This window comes from Dryobates pubescens, chromosome 13 (assembly GCF_014839835.1).
Source record: "Dryobates pubescens isolate bDryPub1 chromosome 13, bDryPub1.pri, whole genome shotgun sequence".
NCBI lineage: Eukaryota > Metazoa > Chordata > Aves > Piciformes > Picidae > Dryobates > Dryobates pubescens.
In genome coordinates this window covers 22874047-22900530 of record NC_071624.1, presented here as the reverse complement: position 1 = coordinate 22900530, position 26484 = coordinate 22874047, and the positions used below count along the sequence as shown (strand labels likewise).

General features: G+C 55.1%; 1 protein-coding gene across 2 annotated transcripts in view; it reads left to right on the top strand.

Moving 5' to 3' along the window:
* TSPOAP1 (TSPO associated protein 1) overlaps positions 1–26484 on the top strand; it is a 79933-nt gene that overhangs the window by 44341 nt on the left and 9108 nt on the right. For both annotated transcript variants that reach the window (XM_054166237.1, XM_054166238.1), the window contains exons 12-26: positions 2139–2159; positions 6810–6993; positions 8171–8391; positions 9519–9628; positions 10580–10689; positions 11586–12401; positions 13815–13966; positions 15438–16028; positions 16949–17251; positions 17481–17675; positions 19899–20999; positions 21693–21831; positions 22685–22836; positions 23230–23398; positions 25387–25455. In XM_054166237.1, the coding sequence (XP_054022212.1) occupies positions 2139–2159; positions 6810–6993; positions 8171–8391; positions 9519–9628; positions 10580–10689; positions 11586–12401; positions 13815–13966; positions 15438–16028; positions 16949–17251; positions 17481–17675; positions 19899–20999; positions 21693–21831; positions 22685–22836; positions 23230–23398; positions 25387–25455 (4333 nt within the window). The remainder of the gene's footprint in view (positions 1–2138; positions 2160–6809; positions 6994–8170; positions 8392–9518; positions 9629–10579; positions 10690–11585; positions 12402–13814; positions 13967–15437; positions 16029–16948; positions 17252–17480; positions 17676–19898; positions 21000–21692; positions 21832–22684; positions 22837–23229; positions 23399–25386; positions 25456–26484) is intronic.

Sequence of the window (26484 nt, the reverse complement as noted above, 5' to 3'; positions counted from 1 at the left end):
TTGACTGAGAATTCCCAGAGCTGCAAAGGCAAAGCACCAAACCCTGGCATTTGATGGGTTGATTGTGTGGCTGTCAGGGAGTTGGGTTAGGTGTGGTGGCAAATGGAAAAGCCTCTACTCCCTCAGTCCTGAGCCCCTGGCTACAAACAGCATCTCCCTTGAAGGGGGCCTGACCTCTGTCCAAACTGGAGAGCTCAGGAGTGCTGGGCTCACTCTGGTTGGGAGTGAAATTGCTGCAGGCTGGGTGGATGTTGTGGGGAAGTGACATTATTTGTTGCCCCATTTCTGTCACTTCTGGGTCATCCTTCAGCTGCAGAGACAGGATCAGAGCTGGTGTGAGGGCTGCTCTTTAGTCACTTGGGTTTAGCTGGTTCCTTAGAAGCCTTTAAGGAAAGAAAGGTCTTGCTGCTGGCCAGATGTTCCCTGAACTAACTCACTGAAGGCTTGGAGTAGCTTAGGTTCAAACCAGACATCTACCTGTGCAAAGGAAGCAAGGGACAGTGATTTTATTCTGTGTCCTGTTCTCTTGCAAGGGCTTCATCAGCCTTGGCTTTCAGGTTACTTGGACAGAGGTGCAGCACCAGGTGGAGCAAAGAGAGAGAAATTGTCATTAAAAGCTGGATTCATGTGGAGCAGCAGGCACTTAAACAACTTGTCTGTACCCAAAGCCATTCCAGACCCATCAGTGCAGGGTTTGGGGTGCCCACACTGCATGTTGTAGGGTTTTGCAGCTGTTTGGATGGTTTGATGTGATACTGATGAGGATTGAGTGTGGTCTCTCCCTCTCCTGGCTGAGGGAGCTGGGGTTGTTCAGCCTGGAGATAAGGAGGCTGAGGGGAGACCTCCTTGCTCTCTACAACTCCCTGAAAGGAGGTTGTAGCCAGCTGGGGGTTGGTCTCTTCTCCCTAGTCTCAAGTGATGGAACAAAAAGGAATGTCTTCAGGTTGCCCCAGGAGAGGCTTAGGTTGGGCATGAGAAGAAACTTCTTCACTGAAAGGGTTCTCAAAGACTGAAACAGCCTCCCCAAGGAGGTGGTTGAATCCCCATCCCTGGAGGTGGTTTAGAGGGGCAGAGGTGTGGTGCTGAGGGCCATGGTTTAGCCCCAGCCTTGGTAGAGACAGAGAATGGCTGGAGTGGATGAGCTTTGTCCAACCAAACCAACTTAATGCTTTTGACTCTATTAAGTGGAGTCTCCCTCCTTGGAGATACTCAAGAGTCAGCTAGACAAAGCTCTTGGCAACCTAGTATCACAGTATCAGTCAGGGTTGGAAGGGACCACAGGGATCAGCTAGTTCCAACCCCCCTGCCCACACTAGATCAGGCTGGCCAGAGCCTCATCCAGCCTGGGCTTAAACACCTCCAGGGACAGGGCCTGCCCTGGTTGGCACTGCTTTGAGCTGAGGGAGTTGGGCTGGGTGATATCCAGCCTCAGCTGTGCTCTAGTTCTGGGGCAGGGCAGTGATGGGAGTGAGCAGAGGTGAGGGGAGCTTTGTGTGCAGAAGTTTCATGGGTAGAAAGTCTGTCTCAGCAAGCAAAGGAAACCCTGAGGCCTGTGGCTGAGGGAGTGGAGGAGTTCAGCAGTGGTTCCAGAGTACATGAGGGAAGATTCTCAGCTGCCTTTGACACTGCCTGGATTCAAAAGGTGACAGCCTGAGTCCAGGGGAATTCATTGGTGAGCAGAGCTGAATTCTGCTTCTCTTGCCAGACCTAGGAGCAGGCAGCAAGGCTGAGCTCCTTGAAGCCATGTCAGAGCCAGGTTCTGAGCTGGGCCTTGATTCCCACTGCTCCTTGGCCTCAGATCTGGGGAAAGGTCTGGAGACAGAGCATCCACTGCATGGATTTCCTGAGTGATGGCAGTGTGCTGGGCAGAGAGGACTGGAAATGTGGCAGTGGTGATGCATGGTTGCCTTCTTCATGCATTTGGGGTGTGGGAGCTGGCTTTTGCTTAGCAAGGAGATGCTTCTGGGCATGAGGTGGGGATCTCAGTGTGGAACAAGGAAGCCTCTCCAAGTTGGTGGGAGGATCATCTCAGCCACACTGAGGGTTGGGCTATCTTTGGTGGATTGTTGATATTTTGGGGCTGGTGCAACTTGCTGATGTGGTTTTATATCTCTCTTTGCTTTTCTTCTTGCTCCCAGAGTACTTTGGATTGCATGCAGGTACTGCTATAATCCTGTCAAACAGGACACTTCTCTCCTCCTGTCCTGACTTTGACAGGTGCTTGATATCCCTGTTGGAAGTATGCTCTGGCAAAGATTGCAAGAGTGTCACCTCCAAGGGATAAATGCCATTGAAGGAGCTACCATGATGAGTTTGGTGGAGCAGCTGCTTTCCTGTTTAAATGCTTTGCTTTCTCAACTAGTTAAATGTAGACATGTAGAGTAGAATAGAATTAACCAGGTTGGAAGAGACCTCAAAGGTCATCAAGTCCAACCTGTCATCCAACACCTCCTGACAACTAAACCATGGCACCAAGTGCCTCATCCAGGCTCTTCCTAAACACCTCCAGGGATGGAGACTCCACCACCTCCCTGGGCAGCACATTCCAATGGCCAATCTCTCTTGCTGGGAAGAACAACTTCCTAACCTCCAGCCCAAACCTCCCCTGGCACAGCTTGAGACTGTGTCCTCTTGTTCTGCTGCTGGGTGCCTGGGAGAAGAGACCAACCCCCACCTGGCTACAACCTCCCTTCAGGGAGTTGGAGAGAGCAAGAAGGTCTCCCCTGAGCCTCCTCTTCTGCAGGCTAAGCAAGCCCAGCTCCCTCAGCCTCTCCTCACAGGGCTGTGCTCCAGACCCCTCCCCAGCTTTCTTGCCCTTCTCTGGACACCTTCAAATCTCTTAATGAGAGACTCTCTCATTGAGTCTCTTACCCTCTACTCAGCTCTGGTGAGTCCCCAGCTGGAGTACTGCCTCCAGTTCTGGAGCCCCTATTACAAGAGGGGTCTGGAGGTGCTGGAAGGTGTCCAGAGAAGGGCCAGGAGGATGAGCAGAGGGCTGGAGCTGCTCTGCTGTGAGGGACAGACTGAGGGAGTTGGGGCTGTTCAGTCTGGAGAAGAGAAGGCTCTGAGGTGACCTCATTGTGGCCTTCCAGGATCTGAAGGGGGCTCCAAGAAGGCTGGGGAGGGACTTCTCAGGATCTCAGGTAGTGATAGGACTAGGGGGAATGGAATAAGCTGGAGGTGGGGAGATTGAGGCTGGAGTTGAGGAGGAAGTTCTTCCCCATGAGAGTGGTGAAGCCCTGGAATGGGTTGTCCAGGGAGGTGGTTGAGGCCCCATCCCTGGAGGTGTTTAAGCCCAGGCTGGATGAGGCTCTGGCCAGGCTGATCTAGTGTGGGGTGTCCCTGCCCATGGCAGGGGGGTTGGTACTGATCCTTGTGGTCCCTTCCAACCCTGCCTGATTCTGTGATTCTATGAAGATCTCCTGGGTAGCAGGGAGGTGAACTGAGGGGTAGCACTGACACATGCCTTTGCAGAAGCAGGTATGCCCAAAGGGTCACAGTGGTGGGCTCTGAAGTGGCCACTGTGGCAGGAAATGCAGTGCCTGAGGCAGGGTGGTGGTCTCAGGTCAGCCTGGTCCAAAGGGAAGTGCAGCATTGGGAGCTTTCAGGAGAGGAACTGGGAGCAGCCCAGGGTATTATATGCCCACATCCATCCTGCCCCAGTAGCACCCACAGCTGTGTGGGATTTTGGAGGTTCCTTTAATCCCTTGGGCCCAGCTTTGAGCAGGAGTTTGGATTGCAGAGCTGTAGAGTCCCCTTCTAGCAAACCCAAGATTCTCTGATCCCAAAAAGCATAGGGCCAGAAGATGAGGAGAAAGGTAACAAGGGACATCTGGATGGGGAATGGCCTCTCTAGGAGAAGTGTGGGAGAGCATCCAAGAAGGAGAGTGTCTGAGGGGACAGGGCTGAGCTGGTGGTGGCCAGGCCTAGCTTGGTGTGCAGAATCAGAGTAAGTTGCTGAGCTGGTGGTTAGCCTGACCCTCTGCTCCCAGCCACTTCTGGTACTCATGCTACCCAGGCTCAGCTGGTGTGGGGCTCCTCTTTCTCTCCTTTTTGGCCTGGGCATAGACACAAAAGTCACCTGTCTCTTCTGTGCCTGAGGCTTGATTCCTGCTGGCTCACTGAAGCTCCTGACCATGTGCTTAGGTTCCTTTTCCTTGGCCCCCTGCCTCCCAGCACTGCCCTGGAACCTTGCTGCTTGCCCAAGTGTCTGTGAACCTCTGCAAGCAGCCTGCCAGAAGCAGGCATTGTGTGTGCTGTGCTGGCAAGACCTCAGGGGGGTTGTGTGTTGTTCTGAGCAACACAAGATGGAAAAGACACCCAACTAATTAGGGATCTCAGAATTAAACTGTGGATTATCCAGGCTGTTGGCTTGGCCACCAGTGTGAATGGATTTGGGCTGTGATTACAGTATCAGTATCCCAGAATCACCAAGGTTGGAAGAGACCTCAAACATCACCGAGTCCAACCTGTCACCACAGACCTCATGACTAAACCATGTCTCCAAGTGCCACATCCAATCCCCTCTTGAACACCTCCAGGGATGGGGACTCCACCACCTCCCTGGGCAGCACATCCCAATGGCTAACAACTCTCTCTGGGAAGAACTTTCTCCTCACCTCCAGCCTGAACCTCTCCTGGCACAGCTTGAGACTGTGTCCTCTTGTTCTGGCGCTGGGTGCCTGCCTGGGAGAAGAGACCAAACCCCTCCTGGCTACAACCTCTCTTCAGGGAGTTGGAGAGAGCAAGAAGGTCTCCCCTGAGCCTCCTCTTCTGCAGGCTAAGCAACCCCAGCTCCCTCAGCCTCTCCTCACAGGGCTGTGCTCCAGACCCCTCCCAGCTTTGCTGCCCTTCTCTGCCTGGTGGATGTGGGGCAGGCTGTGGATGTGGTCTGCCTGGACTTCAGCAAGGCCTTTGACACCATCCCCCACAGCAAACTCATGGCCAAGCTGTCAGCCCCTGGCTGGGACAGCAGCTCTCTGAGCTGGGTTAGGAAGTGGCTGGAGGCTGAGCCCAGGCAGAAAGGGACCTGGGGGTGTTGGTTGACAGCAACTGAACAGGAGCCAGCAGTGTGCCCAGGTGGCCAAGAAGGCCAAGGGCATCCTGGCCTGCATCAGGAAGAGTGTGGCCAGCAGGAGCAGGGAAGTCATTGTGCCTTGTGCTCAGCACTGCCCAGGCCACACCTGGAGTCCTGTGTCCAGTTCTGGGCTCCTCAGTTCAAGAAGGACACTGAGAGACTTGAAGGTGTCCAGAGAAGGGCAAGAAAGCTGGGGAGGGGTCTGGAGCACAGCCCTGGGAGGAGAGGCTGAGGGAGCTGGGGTTGCTTAGCCTGCAGAAGAGGAGGCTCAGGGGAGACCTTCTTGCTCTCTGCAACTCCCTGAAGGGAGGTTGTAGCCAGGTGGGGGTTGGTCTCTTCTGCCAGGCAAGCAGCCCCAGAACAAGAGGACACAGTCTCAAGCTGTGCCAGGGGAGGTTTAGGCTGGAAGTGAGGAGACAGTTCTTCCCAGAGAGAGTTGTTAGCCATTGGGATGTGCTGCCCAGGGAGGTGGTGGAGTCCCCATCCCTGGAGGTGTTCCAGAGGGGATTGGATGTGGCACTTGGAGCCATGGTTTAGTCAGGAGGTCTGTGGTGCCAGATTGGACTCGATGATCCTTGAGGTCTCTTCCAACCTTGGTGATTCTGTGATACTATGATCTAGAGATGCTAGAAGGAGAGTATTAGGAAATACAAATGGGTTTCTGGTAGGAATGTCCTTCCCCCCACCTCTCCCCACAGCATTTCCCAGGCCTCCCCTGCATCTCATCTTGCTGAGATGTGGCTGGCTTCTACTCAGCATGCATCCTTCTGCAGCAAGTCACCCCTGTAGGACCTGGTAGCAACATGTGTGGGCTGCCTGCAGCAAAGGAATGTTCTGCAGCCTGGGCCAGGGTGCTGATGTTCCCTCTGCATCCTACTCCCTGAGCAAGGGACAATTGGAAGTCCTGCCCAGAACGGTGGGGAGGACAGGGTAAGGTTTTGGGAGCTTGCTGGAGCTTCTGGAATGAGCACTGGGAGAGCAGTTCCTTCTGGAGATGTCACTTTAATGCTCCAATAAACATGCAAAACCTTTTCAGCCCTCTTGTTTTCAAGGCATAGCTGTCTTTAGCTTGTTTGACCTGGTCTGCTGCAGGGCTTGGGTAGGATGTTGAGCTTTAAACTCAGCATTTGAGGGAGGAGAGAAGAGAAGGCTCTGAGGAGACCTAATTGTGGCCTTCCAGGATCTGAAGGGGGCTCCAAGAAAGCTGGGGAGGGACTTTTGAGGGTGTCAGGGAGTGATAGGACTGGGGGGAATGGAGCAAAACTAGAAGTGGGGAGATTGAGATTGGATGTGAGGAAGAAGTTGTTCCCCAGGAGAGTGGTGAGAGCCTGGCACAGGTTGCCCAGGGAGGTGGTGGAAGCCTCCTGCCTGGAGGTGTTTGCAGCTAGGCTGGAGGTGGCTGTGAGCAACCTGCTGCGGTGTGAGGTGTCCCTGCCCATGGCAGGGGGGTTGGAACTGGCTGATCCTTGAGGTCCCTTCCAACCCTGACAAGTCTCTGCTTCCCAGCTGATTCCCAGCCAGTCTCCTCCTTGATGAGTCTCAGGTTTTCACAGGCGCTGTAGCTGTGGAGCTGCCAGTTCCTAATGCCCATCCCTGGGCAGGGCATACCTGTAGTGTGGTTCTTGGAGTCTGAATCCCCTGGAAAGATGCAGCAAAGACAAAAGCTGTTTGCAGCCTCTCTGGGGTGGGGTTTGACCCAGGTTTGTGCCTCACCTTGTGTCTCTCCTGCCAGGCTCGGGTGAAGGATCTGGAAGACCAATGCCGCAGTCAGAGCGAGCAGTTCAGCCTCCTGTCCCAGGAACTCCAGCAATTCCGCCTTCAGACAGGGAAAATCGACCTGCTCACCTCTACTCTGGTGACTTCTGAGCTTCCTCATGCTCTCTGCAGCTCTTCCCCCCAGCCCCACTGGCAGAAGGGTAATTGCTGGGGATGACCTGCGGGTGCTGTGCCAAATGAGCTGTTGTTTGTGGGAATGGAATGGAGTGGAGTGGAATGGAATGGAGTGGAGTGGAATAGAGTAAACCAGGTTGGAAGAGACCTTCAAGATCATCAAGTCCAACCTATTATCCAACACCATCCAATCAACTAAACCATGCAACCAAGCACCCTATCAAGTCTCCTCCTAAACACCTCCAGGGTGGGGACTCCACCACCTCCCTGGGCAGCACATTCCAATGGGCAATCACTCTCTCTGTGTAGAATTTCCTCCTAACCTCCCCTGGCACAGCTTGAGACTGTGTCCTCTTGTTCTGGTGCTGCTTGCCTGGGAGAAGAGACCAACCCCCACCTGGCTACAACCTCCCTTCAGGGAGTTGGAGAGAGCAAGAAGGTCTCTCCTGAGCCTCCTCTTCTGCAGGCTAAGCAACCCCAGCTCCCTCAGCCTCTCCTCACAGGGCTGTGCTCCAGACCCCTCCCCAGCCTTGTTGCCCTTCTCTGGACACCTTCCAGCATCTCAATGTCCTTCTTAAACTGAGGAGCCCAGAACTGGACACAGGACTCCAGGTGTGGCCTAACCAGTGCTGAGCACAGGGCACAATGACTTCCCTGCTCCTGCTGGCCACACTCTTCCTGATGCAGGCCAGGATGCCATTGGCCCTCTTGGCTTCCTGGGCACACTGGAGGCTCATGTTCAGCCTACTATCAACCAGTCCCCCCAGGTCCCTCTCTGCCTGGCTGCTCTCACCCACTCTGACCCCAGCCTGTAGCTCTGCCTGGGGTTGCTGTGGCCAAAGTGCAGCACCTGGCACTTGGATGTGTTCAATCTCCTGCCCTTGGCCTCTGCCCATCTGTGCAGCCTGTCGAGGTGGGCAGGGATAAGGGAATAACACAATAAGGGAATAAGGGAAATAGCACAAATGCTCAGTGAAATTTTGGGCTCTCTCTCTCTCTCTTGTAAATACCTTTGGCTCATGTTGTAGTCAGAGAGAGAAGTGAACATTTCTCTGAGCAAAGAGGGCCCAGAGTGTGCAGTGTGTTGCAGCGTTAGGTGAGAGACTTGAGCTGCTCTGAAGGGAGTTTGCTCACTGTGATGCTCACTGCTGACCTTGTCTTCTGCCTGTGGCTAAAAGTGATGAGCAGCTTCTTGTGTTGCAGAATCCACTGCTCCTGCATTTCTTGCTCACCAGAGCACAAAGAAGGCTCACAATGAAGAGGCTGATGAGTTGGAGTCCTCACAGCTGGTGCCTGATGCCACCGGTGGCTCCCCCGGTGCTGCTCCCAGCACTCAGAAGCAAGCCAAGAAACTGGAGTCTCAGTCAAACTCCTCCAAATCAGAATCCATGCAGAACAGCCCCAAATCCTGCCCAACCCCAGAGGTCAGTATGGGGATCCCCTCTGCAGCCTCTGCTTTCTAGCCACGAGGGGGTAAAGGCCTTGCTGAGAGCTCCAGTAATGCTGAGAGCACCTCCTGGCTGCCTGAAGGAAACAGTGGGGGGGAAAACACCAGAGAAAAGCTGCAGGAATAAAATGAAAAGGCCTCAGATGCTCATGCCTGTATCTGAAGTACTCATCTGAACACATTGCTGTGCTCCAGGAAGGAAACAACTGGGTAGAAGAGAGTGCTGGGAGCCTGGAGAAGGGAATGAAGTGGGGGTGTCAGTCAGGGGGAAGTGTGGAGAAGCTCTGGCTAAGCTTCCTTGTGACATCTCAGCTACCACTCACACACACAAAAGCTGCTGATGTATTTTTAGCATGCTGAGGAGCTGTGGCCAGGCTATTTTTGGTCCTGAGCTGTGGATGAAGGGCTCAAACTTCTTTGCTGATGATTTTTTGGGTATTAAAATTTTACTTGGTGGAAGGATCCTTGAAAAGCTGCTGAGTTGGTGCTAGCAGAGGGATGAAGTTAAGAGGCTTTGCTGCTTGGTGCCAGTGAGAGCTCCCAGATCATTGTTGCTTCTCCTCCTAGGAGCTCTTAGGTAGTGTTGCAGAATCATAGAACTGTCAGGGCTGGAAGGGACCTCAAGGCTCAGCCAGTGCCAACCCCCCTGCCATGGCCAGGGACACCTCACACTACAGCAGGTTTCTCACAGCCACCTCCAGCCTGGCTGCAAACACCTCCAGGCAGAAGGCTTCCACCACCTCCCTGGGCAGCCTGTGCCAGGCTCTCACCACCCTCCTGGGGAACAACTTCTTCCTCACATCCAATCTCAATCTCCCCACTTCTAGTTTTGTTCCATCCCCCCGAGTCCTATCCCTCCCTGACACCCTCAAAAGTCCCTCCCCAGCTTTCTTGGAGCCCCCTTCAGATCCTGGAAGGCCACAATGAGGTCTCCTCAGAGCCTTGTCCTCTCCAGACTGCACAGCCCCAACTCCCTCAGTCTGTCCTCAGAGCAGAGCAGCTCCAGCCCTCTGCTCAGCCTCGTGGCCCTTCTCTGGACACCATTAGAATGTTCCTTTACTCTGCTTTGGGCACTGTCACATCCTTCATCTTTCACGTTTTCAGGTGGACACTGCAAGTGAGATGGAAGAGCTGGATGTTGACAGCATCTCCCTGATGCCAGAGGCAGGCAGCCAAGGCCCTGCAAAGCTCCAGGTGTTCTTAGCTCGCTACAGGTACTGGCTCATCTCTTGTGACCTGGGAGGTTGTCTCATGGTTGTCTGCTTCACACTCCTCTCTAGTATTCACCACAGTTAGAGGTGGATGTTGGGTTGTACCTTACTCCTCCAAGTGACTTCTTGGGATGAAGGGAGGTTGTAGCCAGGTGGGGGTTGGTCTCTTCTCCCAGGCAAGCAGCACCAGAGCAAAAGGACACAGTCTCAGGCTGTGCCAGGGGAGGTTTAGGCTGGAGGTGAGGAGAAAGTTCTTCCCAGAAAGAGTAGTTGGCCACTGGAATGTGCTGCCCAGGGAGGTGGTGGAGTCACCATCACTGGAGGTGTTTAGGAAGAGCCTGGATGTGGCACTTGGTGCCATGGTTTAGTAGTCAGGAGGTGTTGGGTGACAGGTTGGACTTGATGATCTTTGAGGTCTCTTCCAACCTTATTGGTTCTATGATTCTAAACCTTTTCTTAACCATTTTCTTGAGTCCTTCTGATCTGCTCCTTCCAATTTCACATTTTCTGTTCTGTGACTCGTCAAAGTCTTCTTTGCTGCTCTTTGCATGTGGAGCAATAGATCCTTCCTTAGTTGTAAAGAAAAAACCACTGTAGAGACTTGCTCACTTGCTCTGCTCACTTGCTCCTTGGGATAGGACAAGGAGCAATGGATGGAAGCTGCAGCACTGGAGGTTCCACCTCAACACAAGGAGGAACTTCTTCACTGTGAGGCTCCCAGAGCCGTGGAGCAGGCTGCCCAGAGAGGTTGTGGAGTCTCCTTCTCTGGAGCCTCTCCAGCCCTGTCTGGATGTGTTCCTGTGTGACCTGTGCTGGATTCTCTGGCCCTGCTCTGGCAGGGGGGTTGGACTGGATGATCTCTTTGGGTCCCTTCCAAGCCCTGCCCTCCTGTGAGCCTGGGGTCCTGTGAAAGCTCTTACACAAAAGTAAGTCTTCATTTTGTGACTATTTCAGCTACAATCCTTTTGATGGACCTAATGAAAATCCTGAGGCAGAGCTTCCACTGACTGCTGGAGAGTATATCTATATCTATGGAGACATGGATGAAGATGGCTTCTTTGAAGGTGTGTTTTAGTGTGTGTGTGGGGGGAAAGGTGACTGAAATGCTGTGGAGAGTTGATCTCAAAACCAAGAAACAAACAGAACAAGAGGGGAATTCAGTGCATTTTGAAACCTCAAGGTAAAGGTTTCCTGCCCAAAGTTAGTTTGTCAGAAGGAGGGGCAGGTTCCCTTGGAAGATGTTTGTATTGATGTCAGGGTTGTAGAGCCACAGGATTGTTGTGGTTGGAGAAGACCTCTAAGCTCACTGAATCCAACCATCAGTTCAGTTAGGTTCAAACATGAAGTCCTGGGCTGGTGCCCCTGGAGGCATTTAAAAGACTTGCAGATCTGGTGCTGAGGGACATGGCTTAGTGGCAGCCTGGCAGTTCTGGGTTGGGCTTGATGATCATAAAGGTCTTTTCCAACCAAAATGATTCTGTATTCTGTGATTTCAGAGGGAATTTTGCCCCTGTGTTCAGCAGAGCTCTGGGTTTCATCCCCATATGGTCCCTCCCTAGGCACGGAGGGAGAGTCAGGAGGCAGAGTAGAGTAGAACAGAGTAGAGTAGAATTAACCAGGTTGGAAGAGACCTTTGAGATCATGGAGTCCAACCTATCACCCAACACCATCTGACCAACTAAACCATGGCGCCAAGTGCCTCATCCAGGCTCTTCCTAAACACCTCCAGTGATGGTGACTCCACCACCTCCCTGGGCAGCCCATCCCAATGGCCAGTCTTTGGACTTGATGATCTCTGAGGTCCATCCCAACCTGGCTGATGCTGTGAATAACCTCCCGGGGAGTTTCTTTCGTCCCTGAGTGCAGTGCAGTTGTGACCTAGCGCAGAATGGTCTTCAGAGCTGGGCTGGGAGGCTGCATGGTGGGTGCAGCGGTAACAGGTGTCCTGCTCTTTGCTCAGGGGAGCTGATGGATGGCCGGCGAGGGCTGGTCCCCTCCAACTTCGTTGAGAGGGTCTCGGATGACGACCTGATGACGCTGCCGCCTTCCGAGCTCAACGACCTCACCCCTAGCTCTTACCAGGAGAGAAGCTTGGTCAGTGCGAGCACCAGCAGCGGAGAGAAGAGCGATTTCTCCCTTGAGGAGAGCAGCGTCAGCCCGCTGGCCAGCAGAGCGGAAGGAGGGCAGGAGGAACCTGTCAGTCACACAGCAGTGCCTTACCCGCGAAAACTGACTGTGATCAAGCAGCTCGCCCGGAGCATAGTGGTGGGCTGGGAGCCCCCCCTGCTGCCGGCCGGCTGCCCGGAGGTGCAGAGCTACAACATCTACGTGGACGAGGAGCTGCGTCAGAGCGTGAGGAGCGGCCCGCAGCCCAAGGCGGTGATCGAGAAGCTGGAGCCGCGGAGCCGGCCCTGCCGCCTGTCGGTGCAGGCGGTGACGGAGCGCGGCGGCTCCGACCGGCTGCGCTGCACGCTGCTGCTGGGGCCGGCCCCCGGCGCGGCGCCCACCGGCCTGCAGGTCCGGAGCCTCGCCGCCACCTCGGCGGAGCTCACCTGGCTGCCCTGCAGCAGCAACTACAGCCACGCCGTCTTCCTCAACGGGGAGCAGTGGGACCTGACCAAGCCCGGCGTCTACTGGTACAGCTTCCGCAGCCTGCAGCCCAGCACTCAGTACGAGGCCAAGCTGGAGGCCCGGCCCCCGCAGACGCCTTGGGAGGAGGGCCCAGAGGGGCAGGAGCACAGCTCGGCTGTGATACACTTCACTACCCCGCTAGCAGGTATCAGAGCTGTCAAGCCCCTTGTGGTGGGTTGAAATTGCCTTGAGTCCTGTGTCCAGTTCTGGGCTCCTCAGGTTAGGAAAGATGTTGAGATGCTGGAAGGTGTCCAGAGAAGGGCAACAAAGCTGGGGAGGGGTCTGGAGCACAGCCCTGTGAGGAGAGGCTGAGGGAGCTGGGGTTGCTTAGCCTGCAGAAGAGGAGGCTCAGGGGAGACCTTCTTGCTGTCTACAACTCCCTGCAGGGAGGTTGTAGCCAGGTGGGGGTTGGTCTCTTCTCCCAGGCAAGCAGCGCCAGAACAAGAGGACACAGTCTCAAGCTGTGCCAGGGGAGGTTTAGGCTGGAGGTGAGGCGAAAGTTCTTCCCTGAGAGAGTTGTTAGCTATTGGAATGTGCTGCCCAGGGAGGTGGTGGAGTCACCATCCCTGGAAGTGTTCAAGAGGGGACTGGACGTGGCACTTAGTGCCATGGTTTAGTAGTCATGAGGTGTTGGGTGACAGGTTGGACTTGATGATCTCTGAGGTCTTTTCCAACCTTACTGATTCTATTTTTCTATACAATTAACAAACAATACAAGAACTCCCCTGGTCAGAGACCAGGAGAGCTGTCTCTCTGCTCCCCACTTCCCCAACCCCTGTCCCAAAGAGAGAAAGGAGCAGAGGAATAGTAGTTGGCAGCCAAGGTCAAGCAGAAGCAAGCAGAGAAGAGAAGCCCCCAGGAGCAGTCTTACAGCAGATCTTAACAATGGAATCACTTAGATTTATCTTCATTTTCCTTTTTTACACCCAATAGTGATTTGTTTTATCTTTTTTGTCCACTTTCCTGCTCCAGATGTGTAACAAAACTTTTAAAGGCCTAGCCTAAATCTACCACACCCCTTGCTGGTGTGCTTGAGGTGCTCGGAGAGCTGGCTCCGTTGCTGCAGGCCCATGGGGCGAAGGGAAGCGAAGGGTTGGTTAGGTGCCAGGGCCTGAGGTGCTGTACTCTCCTGTCTTAATGTTTTGGGGATTTGGTTGTTTTGGGTTTCTTTTTGGTTTGTTTTTCCCTTCCTTTGTTGTTACAATGCCTTCTCTTTTGGTTTCTTTTGCTGTGGGGAAGCATCCCCGTTGCTGATTCGAGCAGCATGCCTCTCGGGGCATGGATGATCTCTGTTTGGCCATGACCTTGCTGTGAGGGTTACTGCAGCTTGGCCTCAGCTGCTTTGGCAAAGTTCTGGTTTCTGTGCCTCCAAGCTTCCCCAGAACAAGAGCAGCTCCTTTGCTCTGGTTCTGCCTAGCAGCCCCCCAAGACTAGGCTGGCTGTCCTGGTGCAGGGACGGCTCTGGTGTGGGAGCGTTCTCTTCGATGCTAACTTTACGCCGTAGTCAGGCAAACAGCAGGTCTTACTGTCGGTCTGTCTGTCTGCTGGTCTCTCACAGGCACACCTGATGCTCCTTTGGATGTCCAGGTAGAAGCTGGTCCCTCACCAGGTATCCTGGTTATCAGCTGGTTGCCTGTCACCATTGATGCTGAAGGATCTTCCAACGGGGTTCGGGTCACAGGTTACGCCGTGTACGCGGACGGACAGAAGGTATCGTGCTGGCAGTGCCAGGCTGCTGCCAGGGCTGAGGGGTGCCTGCAGGCTGCTGCAGGGGCAGAGCCTCAGCACCTGGAAAGCTTGGTCCAGTAAGCATGCCATGAGTGACATTCCTTGGCCTGGAAAGGAGTGATAGCACCAATACAGGTTAGGAGGCAATCTGCTGGAGAGCAGCCCTGTGGAGAAGGACCTGGGAGTGCTGGTGGACAGCAGGTTCTGCATGGGACAGCAATGTGGCCCAAGAAGGCCAATGGGATCCTGGGGTGCATTCAGAGGAGTGTGGCCAGCAGAGCCAGGGAGGTTCTCCTCCCTCTCTGTTCTGCCCTGGTGAGATCACACCTGGAACATTGCATCGAGTTTTGGGCTCCCCAGTTCAGGAGCTGGAGAGAGTCCAAGGGAGGGCTGCAAGGATGCTGAAGGGACTGCAGCACTACCTGGGGAGGAGAGGCTGAGAGCCCTGGGGCTGCTCAGTCTGGAGAGAAGACTGAGAGGGGATTTAATAAATGTCTATCAGTATCTGAGGGCTGGGAGTCAGGAGGGAGGGGACAGGTTCTGCTCTGCTGCACCCTGGGATAGGACAAGGGGCAATGGATGGAAACTCCAGCACAGGAGGTTCCACCTCAACATGAGGAGGAACTTCTTCCCTGTGAGGCTCCCAGAGCCCTGGAGCAGGCTGCCCAGGGAGGTTGTGGAGTCTCCTTCTCTGGAGAATGGCAGGGGAGTTGGAACTGGATGATCTTTAAGGTCCCTTTCAACCCAACCCATTCTATGATCTATGGTCAGTGGTGTCACTGGGCACTAGCTTGATCCTTGGGGAAGCTATGAATGCAGTGAGTCCACAGGACAGGGACAGAGTACAAGTGCACAACCTTGCCACCATTTGGGGCTTGTTTCTGGACTATGAAGGGTGAGGTGAAGTACTCCAGTGCTTTCCTCAATTAGGGGTAGGCAAAGAGAGAGGTGTGCAAACCCCTCAGGGGCCAGGATGAATACTGGCAAAGAATCTCCAAGGCTATTCCATATTCAAAGTGTCCTGTGGTGTTCTGTACAGGACATGGGTGATGTGCCATTGGCCATGGGAGGGGCAAGCCCCAGCTCTTTGGAGGAGCACAGCTCAAATCTGAGCAGTGCTGTCTGGGGTGGTTGCTCTTTTCTCATGGAAATGGTTTTTGCTCCACACAGGTCAAAAAAGAAAGGAGGGGTCTGGAAGGGGAGGCAGAAAACCAGAAAAGAAACCAGATAGGCTTTGAAAGCACAGGGAACAAGAGGTTAAAGTCTGGGGAGGAGAGAATATCCAGCTCCTCAGCTGGTTGTGGTAACAATTCCTCTTCACTGATGCTGTGCAGGGAGGGGAGAGCTGTGCAGCCCTGCTCTGGAGAGCCTCGGGATCTGTGCTCAGCTCCGAGTTCAGCAGTCGTGGCTCTCGGCACCGCCGATAATCACTCCCTCTTTGTTTGGCTTGCAGGCCATAGAAGTGACTTCCCCAACGGCTGGGAGCGTGCTGGTGGACCTGTCCCAGCTCCAGATGTTCCAGGTGTGCCGGGAGGTGTCTGTGAGGACGATGTCTCCCTACGGGGAGTCGGTGGATTCCGTTCCAGCTCAGATTTCCCCCGGCTTCCTGCGAGCCTCTCAGCGCCCTGCCCCCGCACACTCTGCTCCCTCTGCCACTCTTACCTCTAGGCTGCCCCGGGGGGAAGCCAGGGCCCCTCTGCCTGCACGCAGCCCAGCCCCACGCCTGCCCAGGCAGCAGGTTCCCTCTGGAAGCTCAGATGCCAAACTGCCTGATCCCTCCTCCAGCCGCCGCGGCTCGGCACCCCTGCTGCCGGAGAAAGCCTCCTCGCCGCCGCGCCTCTCCTCTCCGCCGCGCCTCTCCTCTCCCACTGCTTCCTCCGTGCAGCCTGTAGGCACTGCCCCACAGGGACTGGATGCTGCACAAGACCAGAAATGCCTGACTGTGCCTCCTCAGCAAGCTGGCAGCACAGTGCCCCCCGGGCAGGGCATGGAGCCTTCAAGGGAGGCGGAACTGCAAGGCCTGGGCAAAGGGCTGAAGGTGCAGGTGAGTGCTTACATCTCCTGCCCAGTGCCCTCTGCACCACATGTGTGGGCAGAGTGGCTGGGAAATGCCTGGTAGGAAAGGAGCTGGGGGTGTTGGTTGACAGCAGCTGAACATGAGCCAGCAAATCATCCTTCTTGCTTGAGATCACAGAATCAGCCAGGTTGGAAAAGACCTCAGAGATCATCAAGTCCAACCTATCAACCAGCACCATCTGATCAACTAACCCATGGCACCAAGTGCCTCATCCAGTCTTACTTTAAACACTTGCAGTGATGGTGACTTTACCACCTAGCTGGGCAGCCCATCTGAGTAGCCAATCACTCTTTCCAGCCCAAACCTCCCCTGGCACAGCTTGAGACTGTGTCCTCTTGTTCTGGTGCTGGTTGCCTGGGAGAAGAGATCAACCCCCACCTGGCTACAACCTCCCTTCAGGGAGTTGGAGAGAGCAAGAAGGTCTCCCCTGAGCCTTCTCTTCTGCAGGCTAAGCAACCCCAGCTCCCTCAGCCTCTCCTCACAGGGCTGTGCTCCAGACCCCTCCCCAGCTTTCTTGCCCTTCTCTGGACACCTTCCAGCATCTCAATGTCCTTCTTAACCTGAGGAGCCCAGAACTGGACACAGGACTCCAGGTGTGGCCTAACCAGTGCAGTGTACAGGGGCACAATGACCTCCCTGCTCCTGCTGGCCACACTCTTCCTGATCCAGGCCAGCATGCCATTGGCCATTCAGGTTCCTTAATCATCCTCATAGGCTCTGTTGGATTCTCTCCAGTGGCTCCCCATATGCCAGCAGCCCAGAGCATGTGGTGCTCATGGCAGAGAGTTTGGGGTGGTAAAGGCTGCTTTTGGTGCCCAAGTGTTGTGTGCTATCTCCCCCAGGGTGGGTCATGGTTTGTCAGCACCTTTTGTTGCTTTGTTTCCCAGATGGAGCAGTCTGTAACCAAAGCAGCAGAGCTGGAAAGCTCACCTCACAGTAGTCTGAAGATGCCTATGGAGACCTGCCATGCATGCTCTGTGGAAGAGTCAGCAGAAGGCCCCAGTGCTGATGGAGAGAAAGAGGCAAAGGAGAAGCACTTGAGCCCAGAGCCCCTGCCCTCCCCCAGCCAGGCTGAGGGCTCGGAGGGCACCTTCCAAGACTCAAGCACGGGTGGGAGCAGCTGCCAGGAGTTCCTGAAGTTGTCCCCTGGCAAGGAGGTGATAAAAGAAATGTCCAGAGTGAAAAGAGAGGTTGGTTTGACCTTGGTTGAATGTCTCTGCCCGTGGAGGGATGTGGCTTGTGTTTGGCGCTGAGCCGTAGGCAGCAGGCTCTGGAGCCTGCCTGTGTGTGTGTGCACACAGCAGTGCTGCACTGGGTGCTGCCCAGGCTGTTTCCTGACACACTTCAAGCTGTTGGTGTGCTGGAGGAAGCTCAAATGTTGCTGGAGTGCCTGAGGAAGTCTGTTTTGCTTTTCAACAGCAAGAAGAGAAGCTGTCTGAGCTGGGAAGGCGGCAGCTGACTCTCTTTGCCGAGCACAGCCGGAGCTCTGACCTCTCAGATATTTTGGAGGAGGAGGAAGAGGAGGAGGAGGAAGAAGATGAACTGTCTTCAGAAGCTCTGGAAGAGAAGAAGTGGGACCAGAGAGATTCAGGTTACCAGGAGAATGGGGAAAAGGTAACTTGTAGCTGAGGGATGCTTCTGGGGAGCTCCAGTGCAGCCATCCCATGTCATCAGCTCACGGGAGGAGGTGCTGGTCTGAGCCCAGCACTCCCAAGAGTGCTTGGCTGAGTTCCTGCCTTCTCTGCTTTTACTCCCAGTGTTGTGTTCAGACAGTACAAATGCAAGTTCCTTGTGAGAGGGGAGGGTGTTTGTGTGTGATCAATGCAGCCAGGGTGTAATGAGTTGGAAAAACACACGGTGTAATGGGAACTTTGGAACCCAGGCTTGGAAATCAATCCTATTGATCAGGTTCTTAATATAGACAGCATGGGTGGGCACTCAGTGTCAAGTCCAGGCATCTGCAGATCCTGTGCCACCCTTCCCTTGCCTCCTAAGGCAAAACAAGCAGCTAATGCCAGTCCTGCAAGCAGGATGCAGCAGAAGAATCGCTGGGCACAGATTGTTTTGGTGCTGTCTGTAGGAATGGATGGTTTGCAGGAGCAGAGCCCTGGCTTTGCAGCTCAGATGTGGCAGCAAGTGAGGAACTACTGCCTGGCATGAACTGTGAGGGATTGTGTTGGTTCATCTCCCCAAGTTCAAACAGATGAAGCTCTGCAGTGTGTTACAGTGCAGCTGAAACAGGTCAAGAGCTTCCAGCTGCGTGGCTGGGAAGTGGTGTGTGAGGATGCAGATGACAGCAGCTGAGATGAATGTGCCTGAGGGAAAGTTTAGAGGTTGAATGCCTGAGAAAGGAGAAAGGCTTGCAGGAAATGTGGTAAGCCTGGGTAGCAGGAGGGCACCCTCATTGTTTTCATGTGACAATGGAACATCTCTGGATGGTTGGTGCTGATCTGGGTGCCTGCTAGCCTGCAGCACAAACAGGGTGAGTCTGGGGAGCATTAAATTCACAGGTTCACAGATTGCATTAGGTTGGAAGGGACCCTTAAAGGTCATCTTGTCCAACCCTCCTGCAGTCAGCAGGGACACCTCCAGCTAGTTCAGGCTGCCCAGGGCCTGGGCAGTAGAATTGATCAGAGGCAAACAGTCTAATGATTCTGGAGTCCATTTGGTACATGGAACACATTTGCTGCTGCTCCTTTTCTCCTTCTGAAGGGGGTCCTGTTTCCCAGGTGGGGAGAATGGAGCTGCAGTGCAGTGTGGCCATTTCCTCTCATCCTGGCACTTGTTACCAGCCCCACCTTGCTACAGCCTCCTTTCAGGGGGGTGTAGAGAGCCAGAAGCTCTCCCCTCAGCCTTCTTTTCTCCAGAGACCTGAGCATGCCTGTGGCTCAAACCATTGATGGCTACATTTGCTTTGTAAACCTTTTGCAAATGTTTGCAGACCATGTCCTGATACAAACTGTCTGGGAAGCTGAACAAGAGACCTCCAGAGGTACCTTCCAAACCCTAAATTCAACCTACATCACTTAAGCATCTGGGATTCTACCTTTTCCTACCAGTTGTATATGCAGTAAGAGGCCAAAACCATCGATTCCAAGGTTGGTCTAAGGCAGCTTTGAAAATCCAGCAGTGTTTTCCCCAAAGTGTTGTGTGACCTGGTAGGCTCTGAGCCAGCTGCAAGTGAAATCCAAGCCTGTGTGACCCCTTTGAGGTCAAGGGCTTCCATGGGGATTTGTGGCAACTCTGTGCCCCTGGATTTACAGACAGTGAACTACTGTCGAGCTGGACCTTGACAGGTGATGGGAAGGGCCTTCCCCAGCAGCAACATCTCCAAGGGGTGCCTTGCTGCACAGAGTCACTTCCTTCTGTTCCAGTGCAAGGACAGAGAGGTAAGAAAAGTCCATGGATCCTGCTGTGAGACTCACCCCCGTGGAGGGAGGAACCTGATGAGCTCTGGAGTGCAGTGAGCAGCCCCGGAGGAACTGTGTCTCTCCTGCCCTGTCATCCCACACTGGGGCTGCTGAAGCTGTGGGGGAACCGTGTGGGCAGGGTGAGAGGTGATGCAGAGTTGTGTGTGCAGAGGCAGAGGCTGGGAGGGAGCTCTTCCATGCATTGGCCTTCCTTGCTTTGCTCCATCTGAGTGTCCTTTGCCAGAAGATCCATTGCTGGCTATCGCTTCCTCCCCTTGCTTGGCTGCAGCCCACCGTCGCCGCTCCATCCTGCTGTGCTGGGAGGGAAACAGCTCTCACTTTGCCTCTCTTTTTAATGTTTGTTTCCTCTCTTTTTCCCCCCTTTTGCTTGTCCTGGCTGTGGCTTTTCTCTGGGGGCTGGGTACAGATGGATCTTTGTGATACTGACAGCGATGAGGAGATTCTGGAGAGGATTCTGGAGCTGCCGCTGCAGAAGACCCACAGCAAGAAACTCTTCAGCATCCCTGAAGTGACTGAGGATGAGGATGAAGATGAGGATGAGAAGTGTGTTACAGAGGAAAAGGCAGAGCCTCAGGACTCCTTGGAAACACACAGCCACCGTTCAGGAGGGACAGAGAAGCTGCTCAAGGAGCCCTTTCAGAGGGCAGAAGGGAGCAACAGCTCCACGGATCCATCCGCCGTGGCTCCACGGGAGGAGCACGGCGCTAAGGAGAGCAGAGGGGATGCTGACCATGCAAACCCTGCCTTTGCCCAGCTGGCATGGAGTCAGAGGAAGGCAAACTGGGGCTACCAGGAGAATGAGCCAAAGTCTGGAAGCGGGGCAGGTCCCACCTGGAGCAAGAGGAAGGGCAGCGGTTCCCGAGAGAAGAGCCGGAGTCGGCCTGAGCCGGGCAGGAAGAGGCAGAGCGATTCGACAGAGCACTGCAGTCGTCTGCTGGGCAACTGCAGCCAGATGGGGAGTGGTTTATACAGAGCTCCTAGCCTCAGGGAGGAGCTGAACATCGTGAGCAGTGCTGGTGGTAAGGAGGGGTTTGATCTGTACAGCCGTGCCAGGCAAGGCAGCTTGCGGAGGAGCCACCCGCGGGCAGCGGGGCCAGGGCTCGCAGAGCCCGCTGGGACGCACTGCCCCGGCCCCAGGAGCCTGGAGATAGACATCGAATACGACTCTGAAGATGATCAGGATTCGACCTGTGCATCCCCCCCTGAGAGCAGGAGGTGGCCAGAGAGGTCCCAGAGCTGCCAGGGGGACTGGAGTGATTGCTCCAGCCAGTCTGAGGCTGCCCCCACGGATGGCAGGAGGGCCCCGGGCGGGCTGGAGGAGCGGAGCGCGGAGTGGGCCGGGGCCGCGCGCCAGCGCCTGCCGGACTTCTGCCGCGACAAGGAGGCGCAGAGGTGTGAGAGCAGCTCTGAGGAGCAGGGCTGGGAGCTGGACTGTAAGTCACCTGGCTGGAGAAGGAGGCTCCAACATCCTTGGAAGGGGATACGTAGCACCTCCTTGCACAAAAGGGTTGGGTGACCTTTCCTATTCTGGCTTTGAAGCGGCTTGCAGTGGCGTTGGCTTCCCTCTGCTCCCCTGGCCTGCCTGTCTCTTGCTTTGTTCGGTGTTGTCCAGAGGAAGGACCCTCCTCTAGGATTGTCTGGAAGACTATCTGAGAGCTGCTGTAGTCCTGTGCTGCTCCATGGCTTTTCTTGTATTAGCTGCTTCTGCTTTTCCTGCTGACTGACTCGAGTGGCACCGATGCAGTATTCCTTTTCGGCCTGGGCCTTTCCTCCCCACGGCAGGAGGCTGAGGGACCCCCCCCCAGAGGCAAAGCCCTGCTTGAAATAAGCCCATTTGGGAAAGCTTTGTGTAGATTATGACTCTCAGGTCTCATAGTCAGGGTTGGAAGGCACCACAAGGATCATCTGGTTCCAACCCCATTGCCCTCTCTTTGAAACCGCCCTCTCCTGCATCCTCGCGCTCCCCAAGGGGGCCGGTCGTGGGGGGCCTGGCAGGCTGCCTGCCTGCCCTGCCCTGTCCTTTAGCTGCCTGTGCCCAGCCCCCTGGGTGTGTTTGCAGCTCTGGAGTGTCCCAGAAGAGGAATGTTGCATTTGGATGCGCTGCTCTTTGTGGAGTGCGTTTGGGCTGAGCGCTGTTCAGGCCAGGCTGGAAGGCAGAGGCTGCTACTAACTCTCTGGTTGCTTAACTCTCCTGTTGCAGGCATCTGGTAATAAAGATCCTAGGGGAGAGGCAAAGAGCCAGGAGCTGCCTGGCACAGCTGCCTGGCAGGCTCCCAGCCGAAGAGCCAGCAGGAGCGTAAGAAGAAGCCAGGTGCAGAAACCTTTGCTCTCCAGCCCAGGTGAGTGGTGAGGGGCAGAGAGCTGGGCAGCAGGAGGCTGTTGGAAATGGCAGGGGAGAGGCTAACAGCAGCTGAGCCACACAGGGAAACAGGGCTGACATCATCTCTGGAGAGTGTCCAGAGAAGGGTAATGAAGATGCTGAAAGGGTCTGGGGAGCAGACAAGCCCTCCACAAGCCCTGTGAGGAGCAGCTGAGGGAGCTGGGGTTGCTTAGCCTGCAGAAGAGGAGGCTCAGGGGAGACCTTCTTGCTCTCTCCAACTCCCTGAAGGGAGGTTGTAGCCAGGTGGGGGTTGGTCTCTTCTCCCAGGCACCCAGCGCCAGAACAAGAGGACACAGTCTCAAGCTGTGCCAGGGAAAGCTTAGGCTGGAGGGGAGGAAGAAATTCTTCCCAGAGAGAGTTGTTAGCCATTGGAATGTGCTGCCCAGGGAGGAGGTGGAGTCCCCATCCCTGGAGGTGTTCAAGAGGGGATTGGATGTGGCACTTAGTGCCATGGTCTAGTCATGAGGTCTGTGGTGCCAGGTTGGACTTGATGATCTCTGAGGTCTCTTCCAACCTTGGTGATTCTGTATCAGGGCTGGTGAGGAGCAGCTGAGGGACCTGGGGGTGTTCAGGCTGGAGGAGAGGAGGTTGAAGGGAGACCTCATTGCTCTCTGCAGCTCCCTGAAAGGAGGTTGGAGCCAGATGGGATTGTTGGCCTATTCTGTCTAGTGTCAGGAGGTGGAACAAGAGGGAATGGCCTGAAGTTGTGCTGGGGAGATTTAGGTTGGATCTTGGGACTCAATGATCTTAAAGGTCTCTTCCAACCCAAACAATTCTCTGTTCTTTATGGTGTGTCCCCTGTCTGCCCACAGGTCCTCCAAGGAGCTCTGCTTCAGAAACCTGTCTTAAAGATGATGGTGTTAGAATATTTGTGGCTCTCTTTGACTATGACCCTGTTTCCATGTCTCCTAACCCTGATGCAGCAGAAGAGGAGCTTCCATTTAAGGAAGGACAAATCCTGAAAGTAAGAACACAGCTTGGTGAGCATCTCCTACTCTGTGTGTGGGTCTGCCTGATCTTCCAGGGGCAGCAGAAACCTTGGCAGGCAGAGACTCCTTCATCTGGGGAGTTTCCTTACCTTCCTTTTCTCCTTTGTGCATGTGGGGAGAAAGTTCTTCCCAGCAAGAGCAATTGGCCACTGGGATGTGCTGCCCAGGGAGGTGGTGGAGTCCCCATCCCTGGAGGTGTTTAGGAAGAGCCTGGATGGGCTGCTTGGAGGCATGGTTTAGTTGTCAGGAGGTGTTGGGTGACAGGTTGGACTTGATGATCTCTGAGGTCTTTCCCAGCCTGCTTGATTCTGTGATTCTCTCTCAGTCCCTGTGAGCCTCAACACCCTGACCTGGCTTTTCCCTTGCAGGTGTGTGGAGACAAGGATGCTGATGGCTTTTACAGGGGGGAATGTGCAGGGAGGGAAGGCTACATTCCCTGCAACATGGTATCAGAAGTCCAAGTGGAGAATAATGAAGTCAAGAAGCAGCTCCTGAAGCAGGGGTTCCTGCCTGCTGACACCCCCATGGAGAGCATAGGTACTGTGCCTGCTTTACCTCTGGGCTGGGCTGCTGCTGGCAGCAGCTTTCCTCACTGAGTGTGGAGAGCTCAGTTGTGCTGCCAAGCTGGGAGGCCAGCACAGCCCACCAAAAGGGTCCCTAGGTATGCTCTCCAGGGTCTGAAGGTTTAGTGGCCCTTGCAGTGGCAAACAGGGAGGGCTGGAGGGCTGGCTGTGGGGCAGGTCTGGAGGGCTGGGTGAGGCAGGTGTTGTGAGGCCTGGGTTCTCATACCTGATTCTGCTGCAGCACAGCACTGCCCAAGGCTGAATTTGCAGCTGCTGGGTGCCCAGCACAGCAGAGATGTGGACCTGATGGAGCAGATCCAGTCAGGGGCTACAAAGATGATCAGAGGGCTGCAGCACCTCTGCTATGAAGACAGGCTGAAAGGATTGGGGCTCTGCAGCCTGGGGAAGAGAAGGCTTTGGGGAGACCTTAAGAGCTCCATTTCAGTGTCTGAAGGGGAGCAACAGGAAGGCTGGGGAGGGACTGTTCAGAAGGGCCTGTGGAGATAGGATGTGGGGCAATGGTTTGAACCTGGAGCAGGGCAGAGTTAGGTTGGGCATCAGGAGGAAGTTCTGCACAGTGAGGGTGGGGAGATGCTGGAACAGGCTGCCCAGGGAGGTGGTTGAGGCCCTGTCCCTGGAGGCATTCAAGGTCAGACTCAATGTGGCTCTGGGCAGCCTGCTCTGGTTGGAAGTGTCCCTGCTGCCTGCAGGGGGGTTGGACATGATGCCCTTTGAGGCTCCCTTCCAACCCAATGCAGTCTGTGGATCCTTCCCACCACAGTGAGCTGGTGGGGTGCTCCTCACCTGGCCCTTTGCAGCTGCTACTGGTGCAAGGGTTTCTTTCCTTCTGAAAGGGGGAGGGCATTGTGCCCTGTATTCAAGGGCAGGAGATTGAGCACATCCAAGTGCCAGGTTCTACACCTTGGCCACAACAACCCCAGGCAGTGCTACAGGCTGGGGGCAGAGTGGCTGAGAGCAGCCAGACAGAAAGGGACCTGGGGGGACTGGTTGCTACTAGGCTGAACATGAGCCAGCAGTGTGCCCAGGTGGCCAAGAAGGCCAATGGCATCCAGGCCTGCATCAGGAAGAGTGTGGCCAGCAGGAGCAGGGAAGTCCTTGTGCCCTGTGCTCAGCACTGCTCAGGCCACACCTTGAGTCCTGTGTCCAGTTCTGGGCTCCTCAGTTCAAGAAGGACATTGAGTGACTTGAAGGTGTCCAGAGAAGGGCAAGAAAGCTGGGGAGGGGTCTGGAGCACAGCCCTGTGAGGAGAGGCTGAGGGAGCTGGGGTTGCTTAGCCTGCAGAAGAGGAGGCTCAGGGGAGACCTTCTTGCTCTCTGCAACTCCCTGAAGGGAGGTTGCAGCCAGGTGGGGGTTGGTCTCTTCTCCCAGGCAGCCAGCAGCAGAACAAGAGGACACAGTCTTAAGCTGTGCCAAGGGAAATTTGGGCTGGAGGTGAGGAGAAAGTTCTTCCCAGAGAGAGTTGTTAGCCATTGGGATGTGCTGCCCAGGGAGGTGGTGGAGTCCCCATCCCTGGAGGTGCTCAAGAGGGGATTGGATGTGGCACTTGGTGCCATGGTTGAGTTGATCAGATGGTGCTGGGCGACGGGTTGGACTTGATGATCTCTGAGGTCTTTTCCAACATCATTGAGTCTCTGGTTCTGTGAAGCAGGCAGCAGAGGGCAGTTTGTGTGCTGTGTGCTGTGGCATGGCTGCTGGGCAGGGCTGCAGCTGGGCTGCTGTGTGGGGGGGATGTGGAGCATGCCTCACCTGAGCCCGCACACGAGGACTGCAGCCCTGGGCTTGGCCCACGGCGACGTGGCTGCTGCCCAGGGGAGGCATGGCCTGCTGCTCTTGGTGTTGCCTTGTTCACTCTTGAGGATGCTTTGCACTCTCCACTCACTGTCTGGTTTCCCTTGTCTATTTATTGGCTGTTGTTTGTCTGTTTGTTCTGTTTTCCTGAAGGGAATGGCACATTTCCTCCACCTCCACGCCGCCAAACTGCTCCTCCCAAACCCAGACGCTCCAAGAAAGGTCTGTGCCAGCCCCTGCTTCCTCTCTATTCACTTCTGCAGCAGCACTGCAAGCTGCCTTGGGTCTTTCACCACTTCCTCACAGGGGGCACTCTGGTGTTTGTCCCTCTACAACTGCTAGGAAGTGGAAAGAGAGCCCAACCCTGTGCTGCTGTCTCAGTTTTGAACAGCACTGATGCCTTTGATTAGTTCTGGAGCTTGACCTCTGCTGCTTCTACCCAGCATGGATTCAGGAAGGGCAGCTCCTGCCTCACTAACCTGATCTCCTTCTCTGCCTGGTGGCTGTGGGGCAGGCTGTGGATGAAGTCTGCCTGGACTTCAGCAAGGCCTTTGACACCATCCCCCACAGCAAACTCCTGGCCAAGCTGGCAGCCCCTGGCTGGGACAGCAGCACTCTGAGCTGGGTTAGGAACTGGCTGGAGGCTGAGCCCAGGCAGAAAGGGACCTGGGGGTGCTGGTTGACAGCAGCTGAACAGGAGCCAGCAGTGTGCCCAGGTGGCCAAGAAGGCCAAGGGCATCCTGGCCTGCATCAGGAAGAGTGTGGCCAGCAGGAGCAGGGAAGTCATTGTGCCCTGTGCTCAGCATTGCTTAGGCCACACCTTGAGTCCTGTGTCCAGTTCTGGGCTCCTCAGTTTAGGAAAGATGTTGAGATGCTGGAAGGTGTCCAGAGAAGGGCAACAAAGCTGGGGAGGGGTCTGGAGCACAGCCCTGTGAGGAGAGGCTGAGGGAGCTGGGGTTGCTTAGCCTGCAGAAGAGGAGGCTCAGGGGAGACCTTCTTGCTCTCTCCAACTGCCTGAAGGGAGGTTGTAGCCAGGTGGGGGTTGGTCTCTTCTGCCAGGCAGCCAGCAGCAGAACAAGAGGACACAGTCTCAAGCTGTGCCAGGGGAGGTTCAGGCTGGATGTTGGGAAGAAATTCTTCCCAGCAAGAGAGATTGGCCCTTGGGATGTGCTGCCCAGGGAGGTGGTGGAGTCCCCATCCCTGGAAGTGTTTAGGAAGAGCCTGGATGAGGCCCTTGGTGCCATGGTTTAG